The sequence below is a fragment of the Excalfactoria chinensis genome, chromosome 1, assembly GCF_039878825.1.
Source record: "Excalfactoria chinensis isolate bCotChi1 chromosome 1, bCotChi1.hap2, whole genome shotgun sequence".
Lineage (NCBI taxonomy): Eukaryota > Metazoa > Chordata > Aves > Galliformes > Phasianidae > Excalfactoria > Excalfactoria chinensis.
Window position 1 is genome coordinate 3,187,728 of NC_092825.1, and position 16,682 is coordinate 3,204,409.

Sequence of the window (16,682 nt, forward strand, 5' to 3'; positions counted from 1 at the left end):
CAGATTGTTATGAGTGCAGTATGCAGGCTCTTGTGCATTGCTGGTGAAAAGACATTGCTAATGGTGGTGACCATGTTAAAAAACAGCGTTTTGTAACTGAGAATTTGTTCTATCAAATAGTGCTATTGTGCTCTTTGTATCTGTTGTATAGTTTGCATTGAAATAAATAGCGGGCATTACTTTCAGAGTGACCTATGTATCAGCAGATATCAAATGGGGAAGAAAAAGAGCATTTTCTAGTACCTCTGTGCTGTATGAAACCTGGAGACTGTCTCCAAGCAACCTCCAGCCTCGGAGGACAGTAACTCACAGATAGCACAAGTATCTGAGTCAAGTAGGTAAAGCTCAGCCCTCACAAAACCTATGAGCTCTACCCTGCCCTTGTTAGCTCAAGCACATTCAGGACTGGACACAGCCACACCATCGCTAGTTTTAGGGTCTCCTTCACCTGGATGCAGCTTGTAGAGTTAAACTGAAATACAGTTTTTAGCCCGGGATCGTTCAAATGTAGGCTATAGCACTGCAGCCTTCATCACCACTGACCAACAGTCACATCTCAAGGTGCATTCTCTGTCCCGCGGTGGACTTTCAACATCTCTTAGCCCCACACCTACCTCAGGAGCAATATAGTCAGGAGTCCCACAGAAAGTACTTGTCTTTGCATCTCCAAACATGTTCTCCTTACACATCCCAAAGTCAGCAATTTTGATGTGCCCTTCACTGTCCAAGAGGACGTTGTCTAGCTTCAGGTCTCTATGGAGGAGGAGAAGGGAACACATATTTTTAAACTGTTACAGAGCCATGCAGTTTTAGCGGTGTACACCCTTCAATTTGTTATCTTTCTCTATGCAGTGCCTACATGCTGCAATTACAAAGGTAGACTGAGGGTAAAGGAGAGCCTGCTGTCCCTTGAACTTCAGTATCCCTCTTCCTTGTCTCCCCTGTCCAAGCACAGACCTATTTGCTAGTGACGACTTAACCCATGCACTGTTTTTCAATTTACTTTTATTTTTATCAGAAATGACATTGACTAGTTGACTCTCTCAAAGAAAGTCACTTCTAATGCACTGTGTTACTTAGATGGTTATCTACAAATGCAGGAAAGATGGCTCTTCATTCTCCTATGAAACTCCTTTGCACTGCCTACACACCAAACTGTTGTCATGGGGCAATTATTTGCTGTTGCTAGAAAACAGACAAAGAAATAGTAGGAGTCATCAATCAAAAAGAATTACAGAGACAACCAAGACATTTGCTTTCAGTGGCAGACATTCACGTTGTCACAACTTCCAGCTGGAGTGACTTATTTTAGTTACACCATTGAGATCAATCTCTGCCTGCCAGCACGGCTTTTATTCATCTGGTAGTCTGAAGTAAAACATAAAGTCCATCACCTACAGTTTGCTTTTGCAATTTTGATGAGTCTCAGACTCACTGGCTTCAGAGATTGGAGTTTCTGCCAAAAATGCCTCTGCTCATTCATTAAAATATAAGCCAACATTTCCAGACTTGGGTGCAGGACACAGAACAGCTGGATTCATTATTTTTACTACATCACAAGTTGTGTAGTTTCAGAAATGATTTCTATCCATTTTCCTAAGTGCTTAGATAGCTCTGACTGAGATACTGATGGCTTTGAGTTCTCATTGTCTCTAGTGAAAAAAGGAAAAAGAAGCAGGACTGGTCAAATCTTTCCTATCAAAGCCTGATTCCCAAAGCAAAGCCACACTGATTCCCAAGTTACTTATTCACACCAACATGTTACCTAATGTCTAACCAACATTTTGGCCACACTTTCCAACATGGTGTATGGCTCCAGGCTCTCATAATCTCTCTTCTTTCACAGGACAACAGGTCCCAGAACCTGGCAGACCACTGGAGTAGCAGTTTCAAATAAAAAATGTGAGTGATAAGCAAAAAGTCAATGTTAGGAGTCCTGTCATGAACCCAAAACATCCTGCAAATGCTTTTGATCAACTTTTGTTAAGAAGTGTGGGTAAAACCAACAAATACAGCTAAGTGGTTTGGAAACCACTGAGACTCTAGGAATCATCCTGGCTTGATGCTATTGAAACAGATCTCATGCTTGTGCAACTGCCATCACGGGTCAATAAACAGCTATCACAATGATTACTAATAATGAATAATAAGATTTTATATGAATGAAACTTTGATTTTAATGGGAGAGTGAATTGTAAATAAGCCATTCACTTTTACATCTTCCTAATGTTCACACTATGTGACAAACATTGAAATAAGCTCATTTTGGCTTCAGGAAACATCGCTGATTCAGTGATCTTTCTCATTTGCTTGTGACAAGCTATTTACTTCCTGCTTTTACAAAAGCCTTCAGTGTAATAACAAAGTTTTTCCAAGAAGACAAGTTAGATGAGAGCTCCCCAGAAATTCAATTTCTCCTTTCAACCATTTCCTGATTTCTGCAGTCCCTCTTGCTTCCATCTTGCCCTCATCTTTTCTTATAGGTACCAAGTACAACCTTTGTGTGTCAGATCAAAACAGCTACGCATAACTTCCAAGCTCTTAAGGAAGCGAACAAGCAGCACAGCAGATATTCCAAATTTCTCATGGTTTGGTTGAACTTATCCATCTCAATACATGGAAAAATTAAACTGAGGCTTATGCTGAGTGCTATATGAATGACTTCGTATAAATGAATCAATTAGCCTGCTTTAATATTAATTGGAAAAGGACTGAATTCTGAGGAAGGGCTCCAATCTGCCTTTTATGAACTAACCTATTCAAAAGAAAACAGCCTGTCATTTTTGAAGGAAATCTGCATAGAAGTGTAAGTATCTCCAAGAAAGTTTCTCTATTACAATCAGTACATCCAGGGAAAGCACAGAAGTTTAACATATAAGACAGTAAGGAGTAAAATTACCTGTATATTATGCCTTTTGAATGGAGAAACTGCAGCCCACTTATGATTTCAGCAGCATAAAACCTGCATGATAGAAATAACAAGTTAGAATATGTGTTTCCCCAAAGCTGTCTTCAGCTACAGCCCCAAAAGATGGAAGTTTGCCTTCATAGGAGCCAAAATTTCAGTGAGCCTTAAAGGCCCAGAGCGTTTCCAGAAGGCTGGATTTTACAGGACTGGCAATGTGAGATACCCAGAACCATTCCCAATAACTAGCAGTCCATCTTCCACTGAAACCGCTTTGGGAAATGGCAAGGATATGACGTGACGTGTAGTCATCTTCAGGGCTTTGATAACCACACTACATGGCTACCTGTAAACTTCTGGTGTGTAATTACCTATGGGGATGTCTCCTTAAGTGCGCCAGGTTGGAGGACATCTCAGCTTGGGAACAACATAGAGATTCCTCAGCTTGTCATGCAGATCTCTTTATCACCTGAATTAATGACTTGTTTCCAAAGTTTTACCCAAGATGTGAAATAGCTAGCAGCCTGGTGGTCTTTCTGTGGAGACTTTCTGAGTTTTAGATCTTCGTTCTGAACAAGTTTCTGCCTAAAACTGCAGAATGAAGGTGCTCTGCCCAGAAAGGAGGAATGTAACCACCAGCTCACGTTCTCTCCATGTTGTTGTAAGGTTTTACTCCATCATTTTCATTGCATTGAGACCTCAGGGCTTAGTTATGAACATTCAAATAGTTTTGTAAAAAATAAGGAAACCAGTAAAGTGAACACAGATTTAAATAAAGTTTTTCAATGTATTTTTTTTTCCTAATTGATAAATAAAATTTAATTCCTCAACGTTGACTTTTGAAATATCATTTACTTCACAGAAGTATCTGAACACCTTTTATTTAGTCTAATTCTCCTACTTACTTTCAGATGTTTCAGATTTTAGGCACGCTCAGTGCTATTTGAAGACACTTTTAGAGGTAAGATCTCAGGCAAAGAGCTCCTCTCTGTTAAGTGGACTAATTCAGGAAATAAAGCAGCCTACAGCACAACTTCTATCCAACTCTTGGCTCTGGGACTGAGGGACTATTTGAAGTTTGAGGGGCTATTTAAATGTCTGAGGGACTATTCTGAGGTTAACACAAGTCTGACAGCTGGGTCACAGGATGTGAGGAAGCCTCTCATCTGTAAACTGAAGGACAAGGCTGCAGGCTGATGCAGTGCTGACGAGGGGGTAGCACCATCTGTAATGCTTTCAGACAGAAATAGCTTCCCTGGTTGACCAAGAATGCAAAGCAAGTTCACATCTGACTGAAATGAATTGCGTGAATGTGCTCTAAAAAGCTTTTTGTGGGAGGGAAAGACGACAGGGAGAGGAAGTGACTAGGTCCAAGTCTGTCACTGAGATGGGGTGATGACCTGCGTATCTGTTTTGTTCATTTTGGAGAGAGTGGGAACTGAGAGTGGTTCTGCTTTCATGCTAAAAAGCCAGATGAGAGCACTTTGCAGAATAAGTAAGTCATAGAGAAGTCAAGAGTTGTGCCCGAGGTTACCATCAAAGGACAGTGGTAGAGCTAGAAAGCTAAGAGCCCTAGTGCCCTCATCTTCCTTTGTTTCTACCGTGTACCAAAAGGTAATCATAACATCTTACGTTGCTCTGGGAAGGTCAAATTTATGACAGCTCTGGATATGGAACATGAGGTCTCCTCCATTGAGATATTCCATCACAAAAAAGAGATTTTCCTAGAGAATGAGATAAGACAAATATTAGGGGTGGGAAAGAGGAAAATAAAAAAATAAGAAGGAAAATGTTATGCAGATTATCTTCCAGGTTCCTAATTTCTGCTCCTTGTTCTCTAAGCATGTACTCTGCCTCATTGTTTTAATTTCTATAAATAGCATTAACAAACGTTGTGAAGCCACATTATAACCAACTGGTTCCCTTGGTTTTTATCAAAAGAACTCAAGGATTACTAGAAGGGGATAAGTAATTTTTCAGTGCCTGTATAATGGAAGGACAGATAGACAAGATTCCTGGGGGACCAATGGAAGAGGAAGAAGCAAATCCCAGGTGTCCTCTGGTCCCCAGCCCAATGCATCATTAACTCAGTGGAGTGATCTCAAGTTGGTGTTACCTGCATGCCAGCACATCTTTTATGAATGAACTTGGCTCTGGCCTTTTTGAGTTACCAGAGACACTGTCCAAATGCAGTTATCTAATCTAAGCACATACTTGATTTGAAGCCTGGAAGCTGCTGCATTAAAAAAGGCAGGACTTAATTTGCTAGTCTACTCATATTTCTTGATGATCATTCTTGATGATCATGCTAGAGAAAAGTGAAAAAATATAGTCTTTGTTCCCCTACCAGGGCAGTCGAAAACTCTCCTCTTGGTACATAAGAGGGATGGGGGAGATCTCTGTGTTGAACAAATGGCAGAAATGATCACCTAGGTTTCCTTTCCAGTCCTCAGTGTATGCCATACTGATTCCGCCCCTGCCTTCACCACCAGACTCAAGCAAAAATTGAAGAGCAATTTCCTCAAGTTGGCTCAAAGCAGATTATACCAGACCTCTGAACAGTGGCCATGGTCTTTAGCCCAAGTGCAAACTGTGGAACATCTCTTCTATGCTTAAGTGCACCTATAAAGCAGAAAGATCTCTGTTTTCTGGAAAGAGTGTATCTGTGCAATGAGTTATGCTCCCAGTTTAAACTTCTGTTTCAGTAATGTCAGCTTATGTGTATAAATGCATGAATAAAATAAAACGGATTTGGTGTTTTCTCTGTTCATTAAACACGTGAAGTCAGTTATCTCCAAGCTATGCAAAAGCTTATGAATATCCTCCTTATGTTGTCTAGTGTCCATCATCTAGTGTCCAGGTAGTTCTTCTGACTTATACTTTTAACACTTGAATGAAGATTTTTATTCATAAAATCCAACGTAATTATCTCTGGAAGAAAACCAAGAGCTGGATATTAAAAAAGAAACAAGGTGATGATGAGGACCAACAGCCATGTGCATCACACTGGTCCAGGAGAAATCATATGGGTTTTTGAATGGACCAGATAGAACATTGGTGCGCTGGGAAGGGGAAGAACACTGGATTTAACTGGGAAGTTCACTGACTTCACCTTATTCATCTTTAAGCATAAACTGAAGTGCACACTTACTCAGTACAACAAACAACTGTGCTCTGCTTGCTCACAGATTTGAGCGACCATCTAATGCAGACATATAATTGAACTGGGGACTCTTATAGCATCCTTCTACCCAGTTGGAAAATGAAAAGTGGACAGCTTCTCAGATTAATTTGCTTCCAAAGACCATTATATAAGCATGGCCACCGAGTTGCCTATAGATATGAAGCTAAGACTACAAACCTGACTTAGATTTAATTACTACTTGAAATTCATGGCCTACTGAGTGCTATGGATTAGTACACAAATACTACTGAAAAGAAAGATGGCATCCCTCTGAGTTCTCTGCCTTGAAATAAGGGATTTCACTTACTTCTTACTAAGGCTAGTTGTCTGATATGGCCCATGGAGGAAAATTGTTGGAGATCAGCCCTATATGTCTGCAGTAGACAAGAGTGTGATGAGTGGGTATTTCTCAAGAAGTGGCAGCTGGGATGGCAAGATTTTACCATGCACTTAACCCTGTGATGGCCTCAGGTCAGGACTGTTAAGCAAACAAATAGGAATGCTGTCTCTCATGTGGAGATCTAGGTAGATCTGAAGAGCACCCCACTTTCACACTGTCTGGCTTCTTGGTAGACCGACCACAGACAACTTGCTGATCGTGCTTGAGATTATCCCCGTGTTGTGGAACAATCAGGCCAAACTTCTGGTCATTCTTCCAGAGTCACATGATAGAACAAACCTGTTCTTACTGAAGCATGTGGGGCCATCATTTATAACCACAGAGTTCAAGGAAGACTGGCAGGGCATTCCTACACCCCACAGTAGACACTGTTCCAAGGTAGCTGGCACCATCTTGAGGAGATCAATATGTCAGTCATTCCCTACAAGTAGGTCATCAGTCGTGAGTGACGTTTCCCAGGGGTCAGACTTGGGACCTGTTCTGTTCTCTAACTTTACTGATGACCTGGATGAGGGTATTGAGTGCACCCTCAGTGTGTTTGCAGATGACACCAAACTGACAGAAAGTGTCAGTCTGCCTGGGGGAATGAAGGACCTACAAAGGGATCTGGACAGGCTGTATAGCTGGACCGAGGCAGGTGCAGGGAAGTGACTGTCCCTCTATACACAGCCCTAGTGAGGGCACACCTTGAGTACTGTGTCCCCTTGCTGTCATCAGATGCACAGTCAAGCAGGCAAACCAGAAGGCAAGGACCTGAATGGAATGTGGTGTTTTGTGCCACAAAACACCTGCTCACACCAGCTCAATCTGGACCCAGAGAGAGCAGTCGTGGCCCTTCCAAACAGCTCCAGGACAATGTCCTGCCATAGCAGACGAGCCTTGTTTGCCAGGTGATTCTGCAGAGTGTGACCCAGAAGTGCCCACATCATGTTCCCTGTCTGGAGGAGCAGGGCCAGCCATGGAGACCCTGAGCCTGCCTCTGATGGTTCTGCTCTGCTCTTTACAGCAATGCTGTGTTTGTGGCGAGATGGGGGCTGCCATCACACGTGCAGAGGGTAGCTGTGCATGCAGCCTCCACCTGCCTTGCGCCATGGATGGGGAATGTGTCACCCAGTTCTTTGGGTCATGTAGGTAAGGGCTGTTAGCAGCAGCCAAGCCAGTAAAATCTAGAAAAATAAAGGGAATTAATTCCTCCCCTATTCAGGCAAGAATCAATTCCCAGGATCTGCTGTCCTCCTCAGCATCAGTCCCAGAAGGGTGAAAAATGAATGCCATCAGTTTGTGTTTCATTGCCATTTAGGGTCAGACAGATTTCAATATTCAGTGCTACTTGAGTTTTGGTTTGGAGTATGATCTCTGTCAAGTGCCCTCAGCCCATGGAGGAAGGTGACAAATCCCTGTCTTACCTTGGTTTGAAATGTACAGAAGACATGAGTCAGGAACGGGTGCTCCCAAGCTAAAGAGAGGACTCTCTTCTCCACCATTGTACATTCAACATCATCATCCATAAGAACCACATCCTTCTTCAGGGCTTTCACAGCGAAATACTGGTCTGTGTTCTTCAGCTCAGCAAGGAACACCTAGAATGGAAATGGCTGCTCAGAAAAGCCAATGCTCTTCTCTCTGAGCTGGCAACTACAGCCATGGAAGTTGAGCAAGATGAGCTGAAATGCAGCACTAAGCAGATAATTCTGCATGGAAAATGGCTCTGAGGAATTCATAAGTGTAGACCTTAAAAAGCTGCTATTTAAGTTCTGATTCTGTCATGAAGACTGTGTAGACTTTGAATCCATTCCCCACATCCAGAATAATTCTATGAGGCTGAACTCTGAGGAAAGATGGGTAACTAGTAATTGCAAGAACACAAGCTACATGTTCATATGGACAGAGCATGTCAGAGAGCTGAGCACTTCTGACAGCAGAAACCAACATCATGCAAATGCTCATGAGACACATTTCCTGTTTTCTGACTTAAGTAACAAATCACATAATATTGCTTTGTCAGCGTGTGAGATGCAAATGCCTTGCACCAGTATGTATAAACTGATGTCCACCAGTAGCAGTTAGACTGTAGTTAGTAGTTAGACAGTAGTAGTTAGTACTACACAGAGCCTAGAGACTCCTTCGGTCTCTGCAGTGAAGGACCAGAAATGCTAACAGTGTTGATGCTGCAGGGACCCTTTTAACTCGTGGTTCTGTGCAGGGCATTGCTTTTCCAAGAAAATCAGAGAATACAATATAAGTGTGACTTATGCTGAGACTCTCAAGACACAGGTAGGCAATGTTGGACTTGATGCAGGGGGATATTCCTCATGGCTGTAACCCTCAGAGTCTCTCCAGGTCCACACAGAAGTGAAGTCTTCCAAGCATGGAGATCTGCATATCTTGTTCTCTTTGTGGACAAGTGAATGTTACAACAAATAAATGACAGCACCTGGAGTGCTACCTACATGGGAAACTTGTGGGAGAAGTTTGCTGCAGAAAGGCACAAACTAGCCCTTCCCCTCCATGCTCACGTAATGCATGGCAGAGAAATGCAGATTCTTGGCTTCTCAACTGGACAAGCCTCATCTGGTGAGACCTGTTTTGGGCAGGAGTTGTATTGGATGATCTCTGGAAAACCCTTCCTTTGATACTGAATACGTCTATGACATCTATATTGAGATCAGGTTAGTCTGGGCTGTGAAGTTTGGAGTTTTGTGGCTTAGTTTTAACTCACACATCTCAGCTCTGCTTCGCATTCAAAGTGCAGACATGCCAAGTGCTTTCATGTATGCAAAAAGTCAACTCAACATATATTTCCCCAGTTTAAGATTTGACTGCAGCAATTACTCTGGCTCACTTAGCAAAAAGCAGGCTTTCTTTCAGGCAGTTTCCTGAAAGGATTGAGATCTAAGCAATGTGATACATAATTATACTCATTCTCCCTATTGGCTGTGAAAACACAATGGAGAGGTGGTCTGAAATTACTTCATGCACTGAGTAACGTAAGTCCACTTCCATCTGCACGAAGATGAATGAACTGACCATTCATCAAGATTAATGAATCTACTGAAAACAGGTGGCCCTTGTTTCAAAAGTACAAATTCTTGGCTTGTTGTGAAATTCGCTTTACGCTCCAGCACAGATCAGAGATGGGAAAAAGCAGTTAGCACTCCCGGCTGGACTTGCTGCTCTGGAGAAGGGAGCTGATTCATACTCACTTTCTCATCTATAGATTCTGCCCCTGCCAAGATAGCTAAGCCAACCTGATGGGCAAAGCTGCATGAAGAGGAACAGCAAAGAGATCTCAGCCTCCTAATACTTACCTTGCCAAAGCTGCCCTTTCCCAACATCTTGTGCAGGACAAAATCTTCAATGGTTAGTTTTAGTTGTACTTGGTCCTCTTGCTGCTCCAGGAGCTGTTTTCCTCCCAGGTCTGTTTCTATTAGAGACTCTCCTTTCGTCGTGCCCTCCACTGGAGTCTCCCAGGAGATGCCCTGTGGCTCTGCAACACACATCAAAGCATTCAAATGAATACTGGGAAGTAAAGAGGTATTTTGAATAGTTCTAGAAAGGTCTTTTCAGATATATGGAAATGTGGACAGATCAAGTGAACAGATTGTCTCTGCTCGCATACAGCTTTCTCGCCAGAGGAAATTTTGCTCCATCATAACTCCATCTTATTCAGTGGCATTATTCCTACTTTATGAAGTCCTTCATCTGTCCTGCTTCATAGTAGAGAACACGATCAAATCTTTCATTTCTGGCAGCCTTTGTTCTTCATTCCTTCTTGCTGGTTGCTGTTTTGATAGGATCCCATTTCTCCTGAGACCTCTTCAAGACCCTTGGCAAAACTAGTGTGTGAAACAAACGGGACATCATCTTCATATTGGCTCCATGCTCTGGTTATGGAGACTTAATGAAATATTCCAGCTGTCCCGGAGAGGAATTACTAACAGTTTCTTCAATACTTCATTCCCTTGGATGTTCATGAAATTCTTGTCCCTTACTGGATTTATCCCACTCACTCATATGCTTGTACTTGCTGTACTTGCTGTGCTGTCCTAAACTGCTGAACAAGAACACTAATCATCAGATAGACTCACATATTAATCAGATGTAAATAATTCGGGTTTTACCAGTTCACACTGGTACATTCAGTTCTACTTGTGGCCCACAAAAAATGAACATATATGAAGGCACCATTAATTTTTCTCTAAGGGGAGAAATGGAATAGACAGCACCAAAATCTCAAGTTGAATATTAGGAAAAATCCCTTCTCTGAAGGAGTGGTTTAGTGCTGGAATGGGCTGTCCTGGGAGGTGGCTGAGTCACTGTCCCTGGAGATGTTCAAGGAACATTTGAATGTTGTACTAAGGGATGAAGTTTAGTGGGGAAATATTGGTGGTAGGTGGATGGCTGGAATAGATGATTTTGGAGGTCTTTTCCAACCTTGGTGATTCTATGATCCTATGAAAATAAGCTTCTGAGTCTTGATAGGCTTGTGCCGTCTGGTATAAAACCCGGAGCACTGGTGTAATATGGCTCTGCTTCAACAAGAGCCTCCTGGTATTTTGCTCCAGGGTTGGTTTCTGAGTAGTTTCAGGATATTAGCTCCACACATGGCAGTATTTTTGAGAAAGAGGTCGATGGTGGGACCATCTCTGGTTAGGTTTAGAGCTAAGGATATAGTGTTGCAGCCCTTACTTGTATACTTAACGTATACTTAAGTATTAATTCAGTTGTACCTCTCTTTTTTTCTCTCCTCTTTCTGGTAGATGTATTTTAAAAGCTTGTGGGAGTCTGCAAAAAAAGTTACAGTTTCAGAACAGTGCCCCACAAACCAAATTTGGTGAATGAAGTGGAGATCTGTCAGTGGTTTTCAGAGGGATTGGACAACAACTCCTGCCTAAAAATCTGAAATCAGGAGGAGAATTGGCCATAATGATCAAAAGATCTCTGAACCTCCTGTTTCAAGGTTGGTTTCCCATTAAACTTCCCATATATTATGGTTTATGAGTCCCAGAAGAAGAATAAACACCTTATTGCTGGTGGAGGTACGAGGTGTGCTGAAGTACTGGGTCACAATGAGAGTTCAGGGACTAGCTGGATGAGTAGTGGTTGGAATGTCACTAAAGGCTGGAGAAGTCATGGGGGAAGTGCATTTTAACAGAGAGGAAGGGAATCTTTGAGGTCTAGGGTCTCTGCTTAGCCTGAGTGATGTGGCTGGGAGGAGTTATAGACACCCAGGGATGATCAAATATATGTCTCGCTCTAAGTGGGAAAGAGACATGAAAGATTCATTGGCTAATAAATTTTCTACCCTTGCCACCTCCACTTAACTACGTAAAAAGATTAATAAAGGATGCTGTACTGGGTAAATTACCTTTTTTTCCTGTTGTAGATGCTGGCACTGCCTGAAGAGGTGTCACCTCCCTCACTAGAACTGGGAACCCAATTTCGAGAGGTCCATCCCTGGATATCTGTTCAGAATCACGCTGACAGCGAGCCTGGATGACAGAAAAGATCAAATGACTTTTGAGCTAAATGTTATGTTCTGGGTTCCTGTAAAGCTTCCTCTTGAGTGTGACTGTCATAGAAGCCAAGATCTGGAAGAGGTTTTTGCTTATGAAAAGAGCATCTCTGTACCCATTGTTTAGGGGTTTGATGACCACAAGTTTAACCAAAGCATCTTATGTGTGTGGATGCTAACAGGTGTTTGTAAAGCTAATATAGAGATACCTTATTCTGCAGAGTGGTATGTGTCCATAACTAACCACACAAAGGCCATTTTAATGTCTTCCTTCCTAAGAGCTCCTTATGAAAGGAAACCTGGCAAAACACTGGAGGCTGGAATGTGCTACAGGCTTATCTCTGTACACTGACTGTAAGAGTCTGCCTGGATTCAGGAGTGATGAAACAGAAGCAAGAAATGGAAAAGCACTGAAGATTATCCAACTACTAAATCTTCACCTATGCCCCAAGAAGCTCCCATGACCTAAATTTCTGGAAATAAGGAGTATTTTAGGGAAAGTACATAGTGTTTGCCTTCTTCACCTCTCAGTGGTGACTCAAAGGTACAGGGCAAGGAGCTGCAGAGAGCCAGCAGATAGAAAATAAAGGAGCAAAAGCAGAAAAAAAGAAAATCCTAGTTGGAAGTTTGGCAACTCTACTTATTGCACAAAGATTAGGACTATATAGAGTTAAATCTGATGCATACACTCTCAGGAAGTTACAGATGGAAAAAACATCTACTATATGTGTAAAGTTGTTGCCTTAAGATATCTGAGGAACCAAAATATGATGGGTAGGTTACCTATAAATTTTATCCCTGTTTGAAGATACTCAAGAGCTAAGAGACACCACAAGAACCCTTATTTAGAGCGTAAATTTAGATGAGATGTTAGAAAGAAATTCTTTACAGTTAAGGTGGTGAGAAACTGGAACATGTTTTCCAGAGAAACAGTGGATGCTCCATCTCTGGAAGTGTTCAAGGCTGGGTTGGATGGGCCTCTGGATAATGTGATCTACTGAAAGGTGTCCCTGCCCTTGGCAGGTGTATTGGAACCAGATGGCCTTTAAGGTCCCTTCCAACCCAAACCATTCTATGATTCTATGAACTATTCTATGAATTCTGAGTGGATTTCTCTTCCATTAATATTGGAGTTAGCTACCTGAACCTGTGAAAACTTGTTACAGATGGTGTTTCCTTTAATGCCTTTAATTCTTGCACTGTGCTAAACGTTGGTCAATTGATCTTCCTTTCTCCACATCTCCGTGGCTTAAAATACTTACCTGCTGAGTGCTGCCTATCAATGCCAGAGCTTCTGCCATTAGTTTCTGGTTAACTCCACAAAGGTTTGCTACTTTTGTCTGGCACTTGTGATGGACATTCATGCAGCATGCTGAAAGAAAGGAAAGAGGTGTCAGGACAACAGATGACTGCTGAGCTGTAAAGGGTTGAGCATCAGGCTGGGTAGGAACACACACTGCTGCTGGCCAAGTGTAGAGACCAACCACGTGAAGAGGAGGCGGCACTGAATTTTCTTCTGTACTTCTGAGAACTGACTCATCAGCCTTGTGGACCACATGCCCTCCTACAGAGTTTCCTCCAAGGATGGTCCTCTTGACCACTCCTTTACCACCCTGTTATCATCTCAAACATATCTTAGAGAGAAAATAGATTTGGCTCTTTAGATTGCAGCCCTCTGAAGACAACAGCCTGTTTCCATGTTCAGCTCAGGAACTCACCATCACACTTCAGCCCTTGCCGTGCAAGGCCCCAGAGCAGCGTGCCACAGTGATCACAAAATGTTGGGCTCTTGTAGTTGTAGACTTTGAAGCGGTGAGGCATGTCAATTTTGAACCTCTCCTTGTGGAACTGCAAAAGAAAAGGCATGTTGGTGAATCACTTCTGTCCACCTCAGTTCTACATGAAAAGCTAACAGTCCTCAAGTTTGTACAACACTAAGTGGAAAATTTACTACTGCTTTATTCTTTACTGGGTAATTTAATTACTGGTTTTGGTTTATCCAATCAGATAGCTGTTTGCACCTCAGCTACTCATCCAGATGTCCCTAATGCTCAATGGAAAAACAAGAGTACTTCCCAAAATGATTAACCTATCTATCTATCTATCTATCTATCTATCTATCTATCTATCTATCTATCTATCTATCTATCTAAAGACATCAGAATACAAGTGAGATGATTCTCATCTCTAAAGACTGTAGAAAGGGAACAAGCATTAGGAACTGGAGAAAAACAAAAGCTGCAGAACACAGGAGAAAGAAGGTAATGGTCCTATCAAGAGTTTAAGTTCCGCTTTTGCCCGTTAAAAAGAAGCTTCATTACAAACAGATATAAGAAAAAATAAATTAATAATGGGGATACTAGATTTTCCTTTAGATGGTTTCAAAATCTCATATGGCACATACTGGGACATTGAAGTACTGCTCTAAAAATTTGATGTGATATCCCACCTAATACAGGATAGTGAAGAATTCCCTCTAAGTAATTCTCCACCTCTTGCCCATAACTTCCCCCTGAACTATACTTAATACATTAGAAAATTGTCAGGCCTGATTCAACAACTGCTTATTCAGTGGCAGGATTTGAGTAACTCAGAAGTAGGAGTTGATAGAACCACAGAGCATGCAAAAACCAAAGGATGCAGATCAGATCACATCGCTTGTAGTTTGGTCACATACTTTGCTTCAGCTGAATCTCATACAGACGTGTAGGAGAGATCTAAATGACACTTGTTTTAAAAACAACCAGGTAAGTAATACATACCATTGTCTCTCTGCTGTTTACTGCTGATCCTGTACACTTGGCTATTACTTTATCAATGCACTTCTTGTGAATGGCAGCATTACATTCTGAAAGAACAAGCGTGTTGTGGCATTAATGCAAACATCTCTTAAGAAAGGACCAAGTAAATGATGATATCAACAACAACAACAAAAATCTTACGTCTGCATTGGTAGCCTTGTTTATTCAGACCCCTGCAATAAACAGAGAAATGGTTAATTCTGAGTTTTCTGAAAGCTTCCATATAAAAAAGGAGAGTGACACTTATGAAAGAAATAGAATAAAACAGCCTTGTTTTTTATCAGTCTTCAGAGAGTTTCTCTAATCTAAATATCTTCATTCACTCTAAGTGCCAACAACTGTGGTTTTCACACCCTTTCCCGTACATATTCACATACTGAACTTTGCAACATCTAAATAGCAAAATACAGATTACAGATGTCTGAGCATCAGGTCAAAACAAAAAATGTTTATAATAAATACACTAAAAAAAATATAGGGAATTTTCACAGCTGGAATCACAACTGTGAACCACATCCTTGAAGTGATGCAATAACTCCTGCATTTATGATGCCGAGGATGAGGTCCTGATGCCCTTACTGACAATAAAAGCACAGATATTCAACAAAGGAGCAGAGCTGCTCCCTCAGGTTGAAGGGGGAAAATGCACGGATCTATTTTCATTTACCACACGAATTCGTGACAGACAGAGCAGAATGTAGGCTGTGGAAAGAAGGTGGCTGTGAACTCATGGCACTTCACATTATGGATTTTGGCTTGTTTGATGGCTCCCCTGCGCTGATGCAAGGAGAAAAAGGCTTCATTCTCACAGTCAGCTATGTCCTTTGCATCTAGGGAAAGGAAACAGAAGATTTGTTAGAGTACAATGCCCAGAGCAGGCACTTTGAGAAAATACAGCTGATAAAAATACTGAATGTCTGAAACTGATTATTCATTTATGGGAATTAATATTTTTAAAGATATATTTCTATCTGAATCCTACATAGGGCTTGTTTAGATGTTTTTTTTTTGTCTACCATTCCTACAGGAGCGCTAAAGTTACTTTCAACTTGGGATTTTGAGTTCCTTTGAATATTCCTAATGCTACTTTGAAATACAGACCAGAAATTTTCCAAGAAAAAATAATTATCAGTTAAAAATTACATTATAACCTTGTTTAGCACCAAAGAACAGTAAAAAACATGATTACATGGATTTATCTACAATATATATCACCTATAAATGCACACAAACACACATGTACGCTGAGCTCACTGTACAGCAGGCACGTGCATTTGATCAGATGAATCACTCTCTAGATTACTGTTTTGCCTTGACTGTTCTTGATTTTAGGCATACAGCTTACATGTCTATTTAGGTGTTGCCAGCTGTAAGTTGAATCCTATCCTTCATGACTGTATTAGAATGCACAGCATGATACACACTTTATGCATATGTTCATGAACTACGATTTCAAAGGGAACCAGCTTCTTATGTATCTATTCTTACTTTGTATGATGAGAAAACATACAGTTTCAGTAGCAAAACAGCCAGAAATTTGCCTTGCAAATCAAAAAGTAATAATATTCATTCCCACCATACAACAGGAATTACATTTCTGAAGTGCTCATTTCAAAACACGGTGATAGTTCCTATGAATATATCAGCAATAAAGCCATCACTGCTTACAGTGAATACACCATGTCTGCTCTGCATAGCCAGAAATCACATCTATCAGTTAACAAACAAAATCACTTGCCACTGATTTCCAGGAAGTATCTTGCATTCATCAGCATTCGCCCCTGAGGTTTCAGTTCTAGCTGGTTGTGATAAGTGACAAATCAAGAAAAAAAGAGAAGTGTGATCATTATAGAGCTATTCAAAGAAGCAACTAATTA

The 16,682-nt window shown here is 41.4% G+C and overlaps 1 protein-coding gene across 2 annotated transcripts in view; it reads right to left on the reverse strand.

The window, feature by feature from the left end:
* PRKCQ (protein kinase C theta) overlaps positions 1 to 16,682 on the reverse strand; it is a 48,833-nt gene that overhangs the window by 7,164 nt on the left and 24,987 nt on the right. Inside the window, exons 6-17 of one of the 2 annotated variants that reach the window (XM_072331386.1) lie at positions 16,544 to 16,604; positions 15,473 to 15,635; positions 14,947 to 14,978; positions 14,767 to 14,852; positions 13,723 to 13,852; positions 13,267 to 13,376; positions 11,858 to 11,981; positions 9,798 to 9,976; positions 7,896 to 8,069; positions 4,538 to 4,629; positions 2,900 to 2,962; positions 615 to 753 (exon numbers count right to left, since the gene is read on the reverse strand). In XM_072331386.1, the coding sequence (XP_072187487.1) occupies positions 615 to 753; positions 2,900 to 2,962; positions 4,538 to 4,629; positions 7,896 to 8,069; positions 9,798 to 9,976; positions 11,858 to 11,981; positions 13,267 to 13,376; positions 13,723 to 13,852; positions 14,767 to 14,852; positions 14,947 to 14,978; positions 15,473 to 15,635; positions 16,544 to 16,604 (1,353 nt within the window). The remainder of the gene's footprint in view (positions 1 to 614; positions 754 to 2,899; positions 2,963 to 4,537; positions 4,630 to 7,895; positions 8,070 to 9,797; positions 9,977 to 11,857; positions 11,982 to 13,266; positions 13,377 to 13,722; positions 13,853 to 14,766; positions 14,853 to 14,946; positions 14,979 to 15,472; positions 15,636 to 16,543; positions 16,605 to 16,682) is intronic. The other variant, XM_072331394.1, reaches the window with a different exon arrangement.